Source organism: Arachis ipaensis, chromosome B01, assembly GCF_000816755.2.
Source record: "Arachis ipaensis cultivar K30076 chromosome B01, Araip1.1, whole genome shotgun sequence".
Taxonomy (NCBI): domain Eukaryota; kingdom Viridiplantae; phylum Streptophyta; class Magnoliopsida; order Fabales; family Fabaceae; genus Arachis; species Arachis ipaensis.
In genome coordinates, this window is record NC_029785.2 from 112,522,676 (window position 1) to 112,537,938 (window position 15,263).

At 41.0% G+C, this 15,263-nt stretch overlaps 1 protein-coding gene across 1 annotated transcript; it reads left to right on the top strand.

Annotated features, from left to right (window-relative positions):
• On the top strand, positions 14,495–14,842 carry LOC110266421. The gene has a single exon (XM_021111068.1). The coding sequence runs from the start codon at positions 14,495–14,497 to the stop codon at positions 14,840–14,842; it is 348 nt and encodes a 115-aa protein (XP_020966727.1).

The following is a 15,263-nucleotide window of genomic DNA, read 5'->3' on the forward strand; positions in this document are numbered from 1 at the left end:
CTAAAATCTTGCAAGGAATCTATTCACGACCTCCTCCCATGTAGTTAGGCTATCCTTGGAGAATGATTCCAACCACTTTGCTGCCATATCTCTGAGTGAGAAAGTGAATAAGAGTAGTTTGTAGATGTCGGGGTGTACCCCGTTGGACTTTAGAGTATCACATATCCTCAAGAATGTGCTGAGTTGTTGATTAGGGTCTTCTTGGGCACTCCCTCCATATGAGAAATTGTTCTGAACAAGTGTGATGAGTTGAGGTTTCAGCTCAAAATTATTGGCATGAATTGTTGGGTTTAGGATGCTGCTGCCACAATTTCCTGGGTTTGGGTTGATGTAGGAGCCTAAGACTCTCCTTTCTTGCCCATCATGATTTACTGGGCCTTCTCTAGCATTGTTAGCTTCTTCTTCATGGTGGTTCTCCATGTTCTCCTCCATGTTTGTTTCAAAATACTCTTCCTCTTCCTCAGCACCAACGACTCTTTTCCCTCTTGCTTCCCTCCTTAATCTAAGGAAGGTCCTCTCAGGTTCAGAATCAAAGGAAGTTGAAGCCCCGCTTCTTCTACCTGTCATACAACCAACAAGGCAAAAATAAGAAAAAAAATTGAATAAAGAAGTTACTCTTGTTAGAGTGGATGTTAGTATGAGTGGTGCAATTAATCAAACAGTTAGAAGAGTGGAAATATGGATGATAAAAATAGTCAAAGAAGAAAGAAATAGAACTCAAAATAAAAGAAAATAAAAAGGTGCTAAACAAAATAAAATAACAAGGAATTTAAATTGCTTAATCTAGCTCTCCAATTGATTTAATCACTGTCAAATTTAAGCCAATTCCCGGTAACGGCGCCATAAAACTTGATGACTGGAATTCACACCCCATTCAAAATTGGTGAATTAGTCCTTTTGGCAAGCGCACCAAAATTATCGTCAAGTAATAACCCACAGTGGAGTGGGATCGTATCCACAGAGATTGGCAAATTCGAGCAGTTTTAATAAATTGATGAATTAGTCAAGCAGATCAATAGGATTGTAGAGTGAAGAATTATAAATGACATAAATGTAAATGACTAGAATATAAAGAAAGGCAATAAAGTGCAGAAATATAAATGGCAGAAAGTAAAGGGCAGAATCATAAATGACTTGAATGTAAATGGGAATGGGGAATTGCTGAATGTAAAAATAAGATGTAAAGAAATGGATAGATAAGAATGGGGAAATTCATTGACATTGGGAGATGTTGTCTCTTTGGATCAAATCTAGCTTATATCTTCTTCAATCATGCAATTCATTGACCTCTTGGCAATCATGATTGATTGAGCCCCAATCCCTTGGTGACTCAATCTCTCAGATCTTGATCAATAGCCAATTCCTTAGTCTAATTACTCATGAAGAGAGATATGCTTGGTCCTTGAGTATACCACACACCATTATAGGTCCAAGTAGAGGAAGGATTATATGTCACGTATCCAAACACCAAAACCCAGATTCTACTCTAGTGTGAGAAGGGATTTCAAGCATGGTTTCATGTTTCCTTTCCCAAGGTTCCCATGAAACCCAATTGCATTCAATCTCTTTCCCAAGATAATTGAATACTAAGCATTAAGAACGAAATTTCTTCTAGCAAATCAAAGAGAAGATGAAGAGAAGAAGAATTTAACTATTATCAATCCATCAAGTACAACAGAGCTCACTCTCTCAATGAGACGGAAGTTAGCTACTCATAGCTCAAAAAGTACTCAAAAGTGAAGTGTAAATGTGGATCTAAAACTGACTGCTTAACCCCCTTCTTCAGTACTCCTTAGGGGTATTTATACTACTCCTAGTAAAATAAAAGAATTACAAAAGTGAAAAAGGAAAATTACATTTTGGAGGGAAAAGAAAACACTCAATAAGCATGACTTCTCAGCTGGCGTGTGGCTGGCACTTTTCTAGCGTGTCACGTGCCCTTCATTTCCAGCTTGGCATGCCACGCCCAATCCTTCAAGTGGCACGCTCGTCCCTCTAACAATCTTGGCGTGCCAAACCTTCGAACTCAAGTGGCACGCTATAGTGGAATCCTTGTGTTGGCGTGCCACGCCTTCGAACTCAAGTGGCACGCCCCTTGCCTTTCTCACTTCTCTCTGCCTCTGGAAACTTGAACTGGCGTGCCGTGCCCAGGGTCTGGCGTGCCACGCCCTTGCTTTATGCTTGGCTAGGCTTCTCTGAAAAGTTGAACTAGAGTGGCACGCCCAGGGTCTGGCGTGCCACGCTACTTTTGTGAGTGAGTGGTTCCTCTGCTTGGCGTGCCACGCCACGAACTCAAGTGGCATGCCCCAATGCTTCTCTCTGAATGACACTGGCATGCCACGCCTGGTTACTCAAGTGGCACGCCTAAATGAAGAATGGTGAATGGCGTCCCACGCCTTCGATACCAAGTGGCACGCCCCATGTAATTGGCCTCCTTCATCCTCTCTGGAAACTTATACCAGTGTACAACGTCTAAAGGCTGGCGTGCCACACCCATGATCTTGTCTTGGTTCCAGTAGTTGGCGTGCCACGCCTTCGATACCAAGTGGCACGCCCAGTCCTTGCTTTTGGTCCTTTATGCATTGGCGTGCCACGCCTGGTTACTTCAAGTGGCACGCCCAGTCTTCAATTGCCTTTAGCCCCTTCTCTGGATTGTTGTACCAGCGTGCCACGCCATGCTACTCAAGTGGCACGCTCATGGATTTGTGAACTCTCCAAGCTTGGCGTGCCACGCCTGGGTTCTCAAGTGGCACGCCCAAGTGACTTCTTGAGGCTGGCGTGCCACGCCTTTGACACCAAGTGGCACGCCATAGTGAAGGTTCTTCTTGGAATGGTGAGTTGGCGTGCCACGCCCCTTTCCTCAAGTGGCACGCCCATAGTGGTTGATGGGTCAGGCGTGCCACGCCTAGCTTGGCGTGCCATGCCCCTTTTGTGTCCTCTATTGTAGCTCTCTGGAATTTTGTATTAGCGTGCCACGCCTAGTCTCTGGCGTGCCACGCCCACATGCATGCTTGGACTTCTTCTCTGGACTTTAGTACTGGCGTGCCATGCCCAGTTCCTAGCGTGCCACGCCAGTGCATTTTTGTGGCGTTTGCTTCAAGTGGCACGCCAGTTTCACATGCCCAGCTTCTTGTTTGTCTTCTACCCAATTTTTGATGCTTTTCTCACCTGAAATTCAGCACAACTCATCTCAAAGTAGTGTACCATAATATTCATCAAATAATGCATGAATTGTACTGATCAAATGAGATTTATGCTCTTTTATGTTCTTCTTTATGCAAGAAAGAAGGGTAGATGATGCAAGTCATCAGACACCATCAAGAGGCTGGAGTCTCAAGTGGGATATCTCTCTCAGCAAATTTCCAAGCCTACTGATAGCTTCCCAAGGGACATAGAGAAAAACCCGAGAGGTGAAGCAAAGAAAGTAAGATGGGAAGAATACAAGATGGTCACTATAAGTGATAAGGGGATTGAGGAAGAACTGAACAAACCCTTAGAACACTCTCGATATATTCCAGTAGAGAAGCAAGAAGAAGGTGACCAAGAACCCAACTCCACACAGAAGAAGGAGTTAAGGGAGAAGGAGATTCTGAACCCATATGCACCTTTTCCCCAAAGACTCAACGGTTGTGTAGAAAGGAAAGTGTACTCAAAGTTCCTCGACATGTTTGCATCTCTACATGTAAACATACCATTCATCAAGGCTCTCCAACAAATGCCCTCATACATCAAGTGTATGAAAGAGCTGCTAACCATGAAAAGTTCACTAAAGGGAGGACAAACAATAGTGATGAATAAGAAATACAGTGCTCTCATTCAAACAGAGTTGCCTACAAAAAGGAAGGATCCAGGGAGTTTTCACATCCCTTGTGCTATAGGAGAAACAAGGATTGATAAAGGACTCTGTGACCTGGAAGCAAGCATCAACTTAATGCCTTTATCCCTCATGAAGAAGCTTCAAATTAATGAGCTAATGCCCACAGATGTAATCATTAAGTTGGCTGACAAAACTCAAAAACAAGCAATAGGAGTGGTTGAAAACGTGTTGGTAAAGGTTGAAAACTACTTCCTTTCCACAGACTTTGTTATCTTGGAGATGGAAGAGAGCCACCTCCATCCAATCATATTGGGAAGACCATTCCTAGCCACAACCAGAGCACTCATAGATGTGGAGCGAGGAGAGCTAATACTGAGGATACACGATGAACAACTTACCTTCAATGTCTTCAAACCCTCACAAGAAGCAAATCAAGAAAACAAGAAATCAAGGGGAGATCACAATAAGGCACTGGTGGAAGAAACAAGCATTGAAGCACAAACAATACCCCTGGGAATCCCTTTGGTTGACGAACAATACAGTCAGAAGGCACAACAACTAAAGGAAACCCAAGAGGAGCTAAACCCACCAGAGTCATATGAGACCAGCAATAAAATCTCCTTGGAAAAAGAGGCCACAAGGAGCAGGAGAACATTAAAAGAAACAAGGAAGAAGGCACCAAGGGGATGGAGGAACAAGAAGATCCCTACAGAGGATTTCTCTCTAGGGGATAAAGTAATCTCTGCTCGTTTCCCAGCTATTCTACCTCATCTACCCACCATTCCATCTCAGCTGCCTAAAGTTTTCACCATCAGCAGAATTCTCTCCTTGGAACATGTGGAGGTTTTTAATGAAGTCAACGGAGATAGATTCACTGCGAGAGGGAAAGATTTGAAGCATTACCAACCACCCTGACAAAGGCAGAACGTCAAGCTAATGACACTAAAGAAGCGCTTCATGGGAGGCAACCCATATTTTAATTTTTAGATGTCTGAAGTAGTTAATAAAGCAAGGTTCATGAATTCCAAATCAACTTTGACAAACATTTAGATGAATTCTTATATGCAACGGATAGTGAACAACAAGAACACAATTCATATCGTGTTGTTCTTAGAGCCTTAATCAACTCTGTTTACACCACATGGTCACAAACTAAGTTTGGTGTCACCAATGTTGCATATATGAACAATTAATCAGTCAGTTGGGTTGTATTCATGAATAGCAATTAGTTATTTAAAGACAAAAAAATTCTAAAAAAGTAGATAGTCCTCTTTAATTTTTGCCACCAAAATTTAATGCTAACTTTTGCTTTCCTTTTATCTTGTAGGAGAAATGAAAGGAAGGATTGAAGAGAATTGATGAGACAATTTGAGAAGAAGGTTCGGCCACTTCACAAGGGGAGACTATACACATGTCTTCAAAGGGAATGCATTGAAAAATGTTGCCATGCAACATTGGAAGAATGATACCCTTGGAGACCGAACCAACCCCATCATAAAAGTGATGATCCTTGTGCCCATCTGATGCCAAACCCCAACCGTTCACCATTGGTTCTTACTATCAATCCACACCCTTCGATCACCTATCATTTTTTTATATAAATAACCCCCACTTCATACCCCTCCATATTCAAATGTCCTTTCATTTCACTCTTTTATCTTTCGAACACACACACCCAACACTTCTTCCCTCATCCAAACTCAATTCCATAGCTGCACCCTATCTTAACCCGGCCGAATTCCATCATCAATCCATAAGTTCCAACACCCTCACATACTAACTTCTACTCATGACATCATCAAGCTCCAAGAGGCGAAAAGGAAAGGGACCGATGGAGAGCATCCCTTTTGATGAGGGAAGGTTCAAGACCGCCTTCTATGAGCTTCAATTTGAATGGATAAAGCACAAGAAAATATTACCAAAATTGAGATTCCAGTTCAACGATGATGAGTGCCCACAAATTAGAGAGAAGATTGAACAAAGGGGTTGGCAAGAGCTCACAAACCCAGACACAAAGATAAATGCAAATCTCATTAAGGAGTTCTATGCCAATGTGGCCAGAGAAGACACTACCAGGGCTCCTACCTTCAGTAGCTACGTGAGAGGAACAGAGGTAGACTTCAGTCCCAATGCCATAATGAAGACTCTTCATCTGAGATCACAACCTTCTGACAAGTCCAGTTATCAAGCAAGAATAAGTAATGGCCCTGACAATGATGAGCTTGAAGAAATTATGAACGATATGTGTGTTATAGGATAAGATTGGGAAAGGTATTCAGATAAGAGGCCACGGTTCATTAGAAGAGGAGATTTCATCCCGGAAGCTAAGGGATGGTTTGAGCTCGTGAGAAGATCTATCCTTCCAGCCTCAAACAATTCTGAGGTCAACATTGCTCGAGCTACTATGGTACATTACATCATGAGGGGTGGAGACATCAATGTACATGAAATTATAGCTGAAGGGATCCAAGAAGCAGCCGAAAAGATTTATCCGAGTGCTCGGCTTTGCTACCCCAGTACCATCCTGAGACTATGTATGAAAGCCAAGGTAGTCTTCGAAGATAGCAATCCAAATTGGATAAACCCTGGAAGGTTAGTTACGCTCCAGCGCATAACATATGTGGCACCTACTCAACAACAAAGAAGGCCTCAGATAAGGAAAAGAACATCACAAGAAGAACCTCATCAAGAAGAACCTCAACAAACAGATTACCAGCAAGAAGAGCAATACAATCCAACCAACATAAATCTGATTCACATTCAAGGAGCTATTGAGTACTTGGCAAGGAGATATATGGAAGGACAAAAACAACAGCTACACTTTTAATCCCAAAGGATGGATTGTCAGGAAGAACTACTTTCTAATTGGATGAATCAACAAGGGGAATGTCAGAAACATCAAATGGAGCAGCAACAGGAACATTACTCCCAGCTCACCCAAGCCAGCAATCAAGTAACTGAAAGGCAAGAGCGTCAAGATAAACACCTTCAAGAACTCAACCAACGTCAGCCAGCTCAGATGAAAGCATTCAACGAGTTCAGCGTGCTTAATGAAGAACGACAACTACACAGGAAAGAATTCAACATAAACACTCAGGCCAAGTTGACTTATGTGGCTGAGCATATGCATAATTTGCACTCTGCGATCCCAAGGTATGATACAGTTCACAAAGACCTGACAGAACAAGAGGAGGGAAAGGTGAAGCAATAGAAGGAAACATTGAAGAAGAAGATGGAGGATGCTGGCTTCTGGAAAAAGTTGGTCGGAAAGCACAAAGGAAATGGGAGCTCAAGCACTCAAGAAGGACACAAAGAAGACAAACAAGAAAGAGAGCATGGGCACCCTCATGAGTAAAAGGTGGCGGAGTTCCTTTTCCTTTTCTTTCTTTCAATGTCTAAATAAGGAAAATCATGTATGAAATAGAACATGCTTCCATAGTAGCTTAGGAAGTTTCAATTCTTCCTTTAAGATTTCATTGCTTAAATCCATGTGTTCTAGTCTAAGTTTCATGTTGTCATTTTCATCTTGCTTAAATGTATGCTTGTCCTTTAAGTTAAATAAAAGAAAATGTTATGAAAAACCAGAGTGGAGTTCATCTTGTGAAGTAAGCTCTTAATGTTTGTTGTGTAGTAATTGGTTAGCTAAGTTGGTTCACCAACAAGGAATACAGGCAACTACATGTTCTGAATCCTATGCTTGAAGCACATTCTATGAAACTAGTTAAATAACAAGGTCCTAATAAGAAAAAGAAAAAGAACAGTGAGAGTTTAAAAAAAGAAAGAAAAAGAATAAGAAATAAGGCTAGGCACCAAGGGTTTAAATCTTGAGGGATGTGTCTGTGGTGTTCCTGTGCCAAGGATCTGCTTGGATGAATAAGTTCTCAGGAGTGCTTCATCACTTGGTAACTTGGGTTAACTAACCCGGGATTATCAACTGAAAATCCACTATCAAGAGCAACTTTGCTACAGAACATTTAGTAACTCAAAGAGGTACTGGACACCAAGGCCTCAAGGAAAGAAAATAACAAACCATATGCTTGTGGTGTGCATGTATGGGGGAGAGAGACTTGAGGGAGTAGGTCCTTAGGAGTGTTTCAACACCTAGCACCTTGAACCAACTGGTTCGGGAGTGTTGGCTAAAAGCTTATTTTAAAGAGTTGCCCCCTCACAGAGAACTTAGCCTAAGAATGCAATAAACCCTAAAAAGAAAGGGAAGATCAAGGAATAAGGATCTCATAGGATGCAATCAAGCAAGTATTCAAGAGCATGATAAGAACTTGGAAGCCAGTTAAGAAATGAACCTAAGTTGCTATGCATAAAACCCCATAAACCAAGAACTTTACTTCTATAATAAGAACTTGTTTCTCTTGTTCTTTGATTCATCATCCTTATGTTTCAGTACTTGCTTAAGGACAAGCAAGCTTTAAGTTTGGTGTTGTGATGCCAGGGCATTTTGGCCAGTTTCACTGACCTTTTTCTTTACTATTTTAGGGTAGTTTCGTGCATTTTCTTAGTAAATAAGCAAGTTTTGGGTGAATATACACTTACATCTTGATTCAAGCAAACATTGTGAACTTTACATGATTTCATGAGAATTGTGCATGAATTGAATGATAATATGGATGATGCATGATCTCATGACTTGAAACAAAGTTTTGATGCACTTTGTTTGTTTGATTTCAGGACAAAGGAAGCAAAGAAGAGCCACGTTAGGAGCCACGTTAGTCTCACTAACGTCACCACTAACGTGGAAAGGGAGCAAGCTTGCAACGTTAGTGGTAAAGTTACCATCAATAACGCCCTCGAAAGCCATCATAATCCATGTTAGTTACACTAACGTGGGAACTAACATGGAAGGAAAAAGAAGCTCCAACGTTAGTGGTAAAAGTAAGCACCACTAACGTTCCTAAAGGCCACATATAGCCACGTTAAGAGTCACGTTAATCTAATTAACGTGAATTCTAACGTGGAGGGAGAAGAGATTGCCAACGTTAGTGACACTCACCTTTGTTACTAATGTTGGATCAGGCCAAGATTGCCTACGTTAGTGGTCACGTTAAGATCACTAACGTGAAGGGTAACGTGGAGCAAGAGATGATGTGCCAACGTTAGTGACACCAACCTTTGTCACTAACGTTAGAGATGGCAAGCATACCCACGTTAGTTACACTAACGTGGAGAACTAACGTGGGAAAAAGGGGGCACTTTGAAACGTTAGTGACAAAGGTGAGTGTCACTAACGCTCTTGAAGCTTGGGCATGCCCACGTTAAGGGCCATGTTAGTTACACTAACGTGGATCATTAACGTGGAAGAAAGGGACCAGGAGCAACGTTATTGGTAAAAGTAAGTGCCAATAACGCTTGCAAAGGGCTAAAGAGGCAACGTTAGTGGTTACGTTAGTACTACTAACGTTGAAGTTAACGTGGATCACTTAGTTTGGAACGTTAGTGACAAAGTTATCGTTACTAACGCTCTCGAACCAAAATTTACACTTAACGTTAACGCCACTAACATCCTAACTAACTTCCCATCATGCCTAACTTACACTTTCTTTGCAAGCAAAGCTGAGCCCACTAAAGACTGTAACTGCTTCAACTAAAGATCAAGGGCCCATATCCAAGACTTGAAGAGCTAACTAGAAGATCTGAAGAACAGTATATATAGGGATAGTTTTGAATTGAAAATAGATCTGGAACTGGAGAACTATACTCTGTATATTTTACTTTCTCTACAACTTCTAGTTTAATTTGAGAATGCATTCTTCTTTATCATCTTCTATTTCTAGAGCTATGAACAACTAAACCCCTTTTCATTGGGTTAGAAAGCTCTGTTGTAATTTGATAGATCAATTATAGTTTTCATTCTTCTTCTTATTTCTTTTCTCTTGATTTACTAGAAAGCTTTCGATCTTAAATCAAGTGGTTAGTTGTCTAGGAAAAGAAACTCTCCATAATTGGATCTCCTCTGAGCCTTGGAAAAGGGATGAGGAGATCATGATAGAATTGCTTTCTCATGTTGGACCGAATTGGGGTTTGGATGGATATAGTGACATATAATCCTACCAACACTTTGATTTGGAAATACATGTAGTATAATCAGTGACCAAACTTTATCTCTTCCCATGAACAATTAAATCAAGGAATTGGGAAATTATTCAAGTTTAGAGAGATTGGGTTGCCAAGGAATTGGGATCCAATCACTTAAGATTGCCAAGGAGATCAATGAATGCATTGATTGAGGAAGAGATGAGAATGAACTTGATCCAGAGGATTGCAATATCTCTTGATCCCAATGTTCATTTTATTTTTAGTTCTTACATTTACTTTTCTTGCCATTTTACTTTTCTACACTTTATAGTTTTTCCTTTACATTCATGCAATTTACATTTCCTTGTTGCTTATCACTCCAATCTGATTCATCTAACTAGGATAATCAATTAACCATTGATTGCTTAATCCGTTAATCCCTGTGGGATTCGACCTCACTCTATTGTGAGTTTTTACTTGACGACAATTCGGTATACTTGCTGAGGGAAATTTGTTGAGAGACAAGTTTTCGTGCATCATGAATCTGGGTGGAACGAGAGTATGACCCTTTTTCTATATGCGTTCTTGTGATTCTCGAGAGAGGTCTCTCACCTGAACAACAGCTTGAAAGTAAAATCCTCCTAAACTATTAATTACTTGAACTAATCTGGATACGTGATATATAATCCGTTTAGCTTTGGGTAATTAGGGTTTTTGTGGCCGTAAACTAGACATGCACTTAACCTTCTGATCGGAATCAAGTGACCAATAGATTGGCAGTTGATGAAGGTTAGAGGAAACTAAATCACTAAGAAATCTTAATTACAGTTTAGTTAATTACAGTTTGCCATGAAATGAATCTTGCATGATTAAAAAAGTTGGTTAGAAATCTTAATCTAGAAAAGTAAACACCTCCGATACCTTAACTATTTTCTCCCACTACTTTCACACCAAACGTATTATTTGCTTTCTCTACTCTTGTTTTATTGTTTAATGCCTTTGAAAACCCACAAAACCACTTTTCTATTTGTCTGACTAGGCCAATCAGTTGACCATTGTTGCTCAGTTCTTCAGTCCTCATGGGATCGACCCTCACTTACCTGAGGTATTACTTAGACGACCCGGTGCACTTACTAGTTCAATTGTGGATATTCGAAATTCTGCACCAAGTTTTTGGCGCCGTTGCTGGGGATTGACGGTAATTGACAACTACCAGTTGTCTGGTTGCTTAGATTAGGTATTTTTCTTAGTTTTGTCCATTTATTTTTATTTTATTTTCCTTTAATTTTTTGAATTCAGTTTTATTTATTTTCCCTTAATTTTAATTTTAAGTTTATTGTCCCTTTAGTAGTTTTTATTTTTTTCGAAAAATTTAATTTTTTTATTGTTTAATTTTCAAAAATTTTAGTTTACCTTCTTTTAGTAGTTTTTGAAATTTCTAATTTAATTGTTTGCTTTATTTTATTTTATTTCCTTTTACATAGGATATCTCACAGGGAATTTTCTATACTCTGACATAGAGATCCCCACTTTTCTTTGACTTCTGCTTGTTTAAGAGCAGGAACAGGGATAAAGAACCCTTTCTTAAATTTGATCCTGAGCGTGAGAGGACCTTGAGATGTCGTTTGCAACAAGCTAGAGCTTACAAAGCCAGTGAGAATCTCAAGGACACTTTTGAGAAGGAAGCTGGAAAGATCACTATGGATCTTAACGGTGGGAATCTGAACGAGCATGCTAGGAGGACTCTGAGCTCCTACACTGCCCCCACTCCTAACTTTTATGGGCGCAGTATTTCAGTACCTGCTAATGGTGCTAATAATTTTGAACTAAAGCCACAATTGATCACTCTAGTGCAACAAAACTGTCAGTTTCATTGACTCCTGCAGGAAGATCCGAATTTGTTTATCTCTAATTTTCTATAGATCTGTGACACTGTGAAAATTAATGGAGTGAATCCTGATGTTTACAAGCTCATGCTCTTCCCATTTGCTGTGTGGGACAGAACAAAGCAGTGACTAGACACTCAGCCAAAGGAGAGCTTGGACTCCTGGCACAAGGTGGTAAATGGATTTCTAACCAAGTTCTTCCCACCTCAGAAGCTGACCAAGCTGATGGTGGATGTTCAGACTTTCAGGCAGAGAGATGGTGAGTCCCTCTATGAAGCCTGAAAAAGATACAAGCAGATGATCAGGAAGTGTCCCCCAGATATGTTTTCAGAAAGGACCAAGCTGTAGATTTTCTATGATTGCCTCTCTGAGAAGGCCAAGATGTCTCTGGACAACTCCGCGACCTTGAGGCTACATTTGCAACAAACCAAAGCTTACAAAATCGGAGAGAATCTCAAGGAGTCCTTTGAGAAGGAAGCTGAAGGGCTCACCATATACCCTAATGGAGGAAACCCAAATGCTAATGAGCATGCAAGGAGGACTCTGAGCTCTTATACTGTCCCCACTCTGACTTTTATGGGTGCAGTATTTCAGTACCTGCTATTGGTGATAATAATTTTGAGCTGAAGCTACAGTTGATCACTATAGTGCAACAGAACTACCAATTTCACGGACTCCCTCAGGAGGATCCTAACCTATTCATCTCTAACTTCTTGTAGATCTGTGACACAGTAAAGATGAATGGAGTGAATCCTGAGGTTTACAAGCTCATGCTTTTCCCATTTGCGGTGAGGGACAGAGCAAAACAGTGGCTTGATTCTCAGCCCAAGGAGAGCCTAAACACATGGAAAAAGGTGGTCACTAGATTTCTGACCAAATTTTTTCGACCTCAGAAGCTGACTAGGCTTAGGGTGGATGTCCAGACCTTCAGGCAGAAAGATGGAGAGTCCCTTTATAAGGCCTGAGAAAGGTACAAGGTAATGATCAGGAGGTGTCTCCTTGACATGTTTCTAGAGTGGACCAAGCTACAGATCTTTTATGATGGCTTCTCTGAGATGGCCAAGATGTCACTGGACAACTCTGTTGGTGGTTTCTTGCATATGAAGACAACGCTTGAAGAGGCCAATGAGCTTATTGAGATAGTTGCTAACAACCAATATCTTTACTCTTTTGAGAGAAATCCTATGAATCTAGGTAATCCGGTGAAGAAAGGAGTTTTGGAGGTGGACACCCTGGATGCCATTCTGGCTCAAAACAAGATCATGTCATAGCAGATCAGTATGATCTCTCAACACTTGAGTGGGATGCAAGTCTCAACTGTCAGTACTCAAGATGCATCTTATGACATGAGTGGAGGCTTGAACTAAGGGGAGAACGATAATTGTGCTCAAACCACTCATGAGCAAGTAAATTACATAGAAAATTCCTCTAGAACTCCTAACAATGATCCCTATTCGAATACATTCAATCAGAGATAGAGGAATCACCCTAACTTTGGGTGCAAAGAGCAATCCCAGAGGCCTCAGCAGAACTTCAATAACAACTCTCAAGGGGTTTCAATTAGAACAAGTTCAAAAACTTTAGTAACCGCCAATTTCAAGCTTCTCAATAATAGAAGGTGTCCACCCAGCCTCAGAATACTCCTGACTTGGCCACTCTAGTTGTAGAACTTTCCAAGAGTACCCATAGCTTTATGCAGGAGACTAGAGCTTCCATTCGTAACTTGGAGGTACAAGTAGGTCAGCTGAGCAAGAGAATACCTGAGAGACCCCCTAATACTCTTCCTGTTGACACAGAGATAAACCCAAGAGAATAGTGTAAAGCCCTCACAATGGCTAAAGAATCCATACTGAAGAAGGAGGTGCAAGTTACTAAGGGGTCAGAGGAGAAAGAAGCTCAAGAAAAGGCTGATGTTACACTGTTACACACCCCACCTAAGGTGCCTATTCAAGAGCCTACAACACCACAACCTCAGAAGCTTCAAGAGGAGACCAAGGACAAGTAGTTCTCTCAGTTCTTGGAAATCTTTAAAAAGTTACAAATTAATATTCCTTTGGTAAGATTTTGGAGAAAATGCCTCCCTATGTGGCATTTATGAAAGGCCTACTCTCTGAAAAGAAAGCCTTAAAGGGAGATCAAATAGTGGTGCTAACCAAGGAATGTAGTGCACTCATTCAGGGTAAGCTACCAAAGAAGATGTTAGATTCAGGGAGCTTTCAGATTCCTTGTACTATTGGGAATGTCACTTTTGACAAGGCTCTTTGTGATCTTGGCTCCAGTAATCAATCTGATGCCCTTGTCTGTAATGAGAAAGCTACAAATTCAAGAGGCACAGCCTACAAGAATAGCATTGCAGATGACTGACAAGTCTCTGAGGCAGGCACATGGGCTAATGAAAAATATCTTAGTCAAGGTTGGAGAGCTATTCCTCCTTGCAGATTTTGTCATACCTGATATGGAAGAGGATGCAAATGACTCTATCATACTAAGAAGACCATTCCTGGCCATTGGAAGAGTTACAATGGATAAAGAGCCCATACTGAAGAAGGAGGTGCCAAATGCACAGGGGTCAGAAGAAAAAGAAACTCCGGAACAGGCTAAAGATGCATTGTTACACGCCCCACCTAGGGAGGCTATTCAAGAGCCTGAAACACCACAACCCTAGAAGCTCTAAGAGGAGACCAAGGATGAGCAGTTCTCTTAGTTCTTGGAAATCTTTAAAAAGCTACAAATCAATATTCTTTTTGCTGAGATTTTGGAGAAAATGCCCCCCTATGTGGCACTCATGAAAAACCTACTCTCTGAGAAGAAAGCCTTGAAGGGAGATAAAATAGTGGTGCTAACTAAGGAGTGTAGTGCACTCATTCAGAGCAAGCTGTCTAAGAAGATGCCAGATCCGGAGAGCTTTTGGATTCTCTGTACTATTGGGAATATTACTTTTGACAAAGCTCTTTGTGATCTTGGCTCAAGTATCAATATGATGCTCTTGTCTGTAATGAAGAAGTTGAAAATTCAAGAAGCACAACCTACAAGGATAGCATTGGAGATGGCTGACAAGTCTCTGAGGCAGGCATACGGGCTAGTGGAAAATGTCATGGTCAAGGTTGGATAGCTCTTCCTTCTCACAGACTTTGTAATACTTGATATGTGAGAGGACGAAAAAGACTCCATCTTTCTAGAAAGACCATTCCTGGCCACCGAAAGAGCATTAATTGATGTTGAGAGAGGTGAACTAGTCCTGAGGCTGTGGAAAAACTATTTAGTGTTCAAGGTTTTTAAACCTTCACCAATCTCTGGAACATGAGGTACCTTCATGCAGAGATCATTGCTTAAGCCTACCCCCTTGGTGGAAACCTATATAGTATCCCCTGACATCAAACCTAAGTTTGGTGTTGGACATTCACCACCCACCAAGAAGGGAGGAGGTCCCAAGAAGAAGGTACCAAAGGGCTGGAGGAACAAAAAGATTCCCACTAAAGACTTCTCACTTGGGATGAGAGTGGTACTCACTAGAAGTCCAATCCTACCACATA

Excerpts from the sequence above, each read along its gene's own strand:
- LOC110266421 (XM_021111068.1), top strand. The coding sequence starts at position 14,495 with ATGCCCCCCTATGTGGCACTCATGAAAAACCTACTCTCTGAGAAGAAA.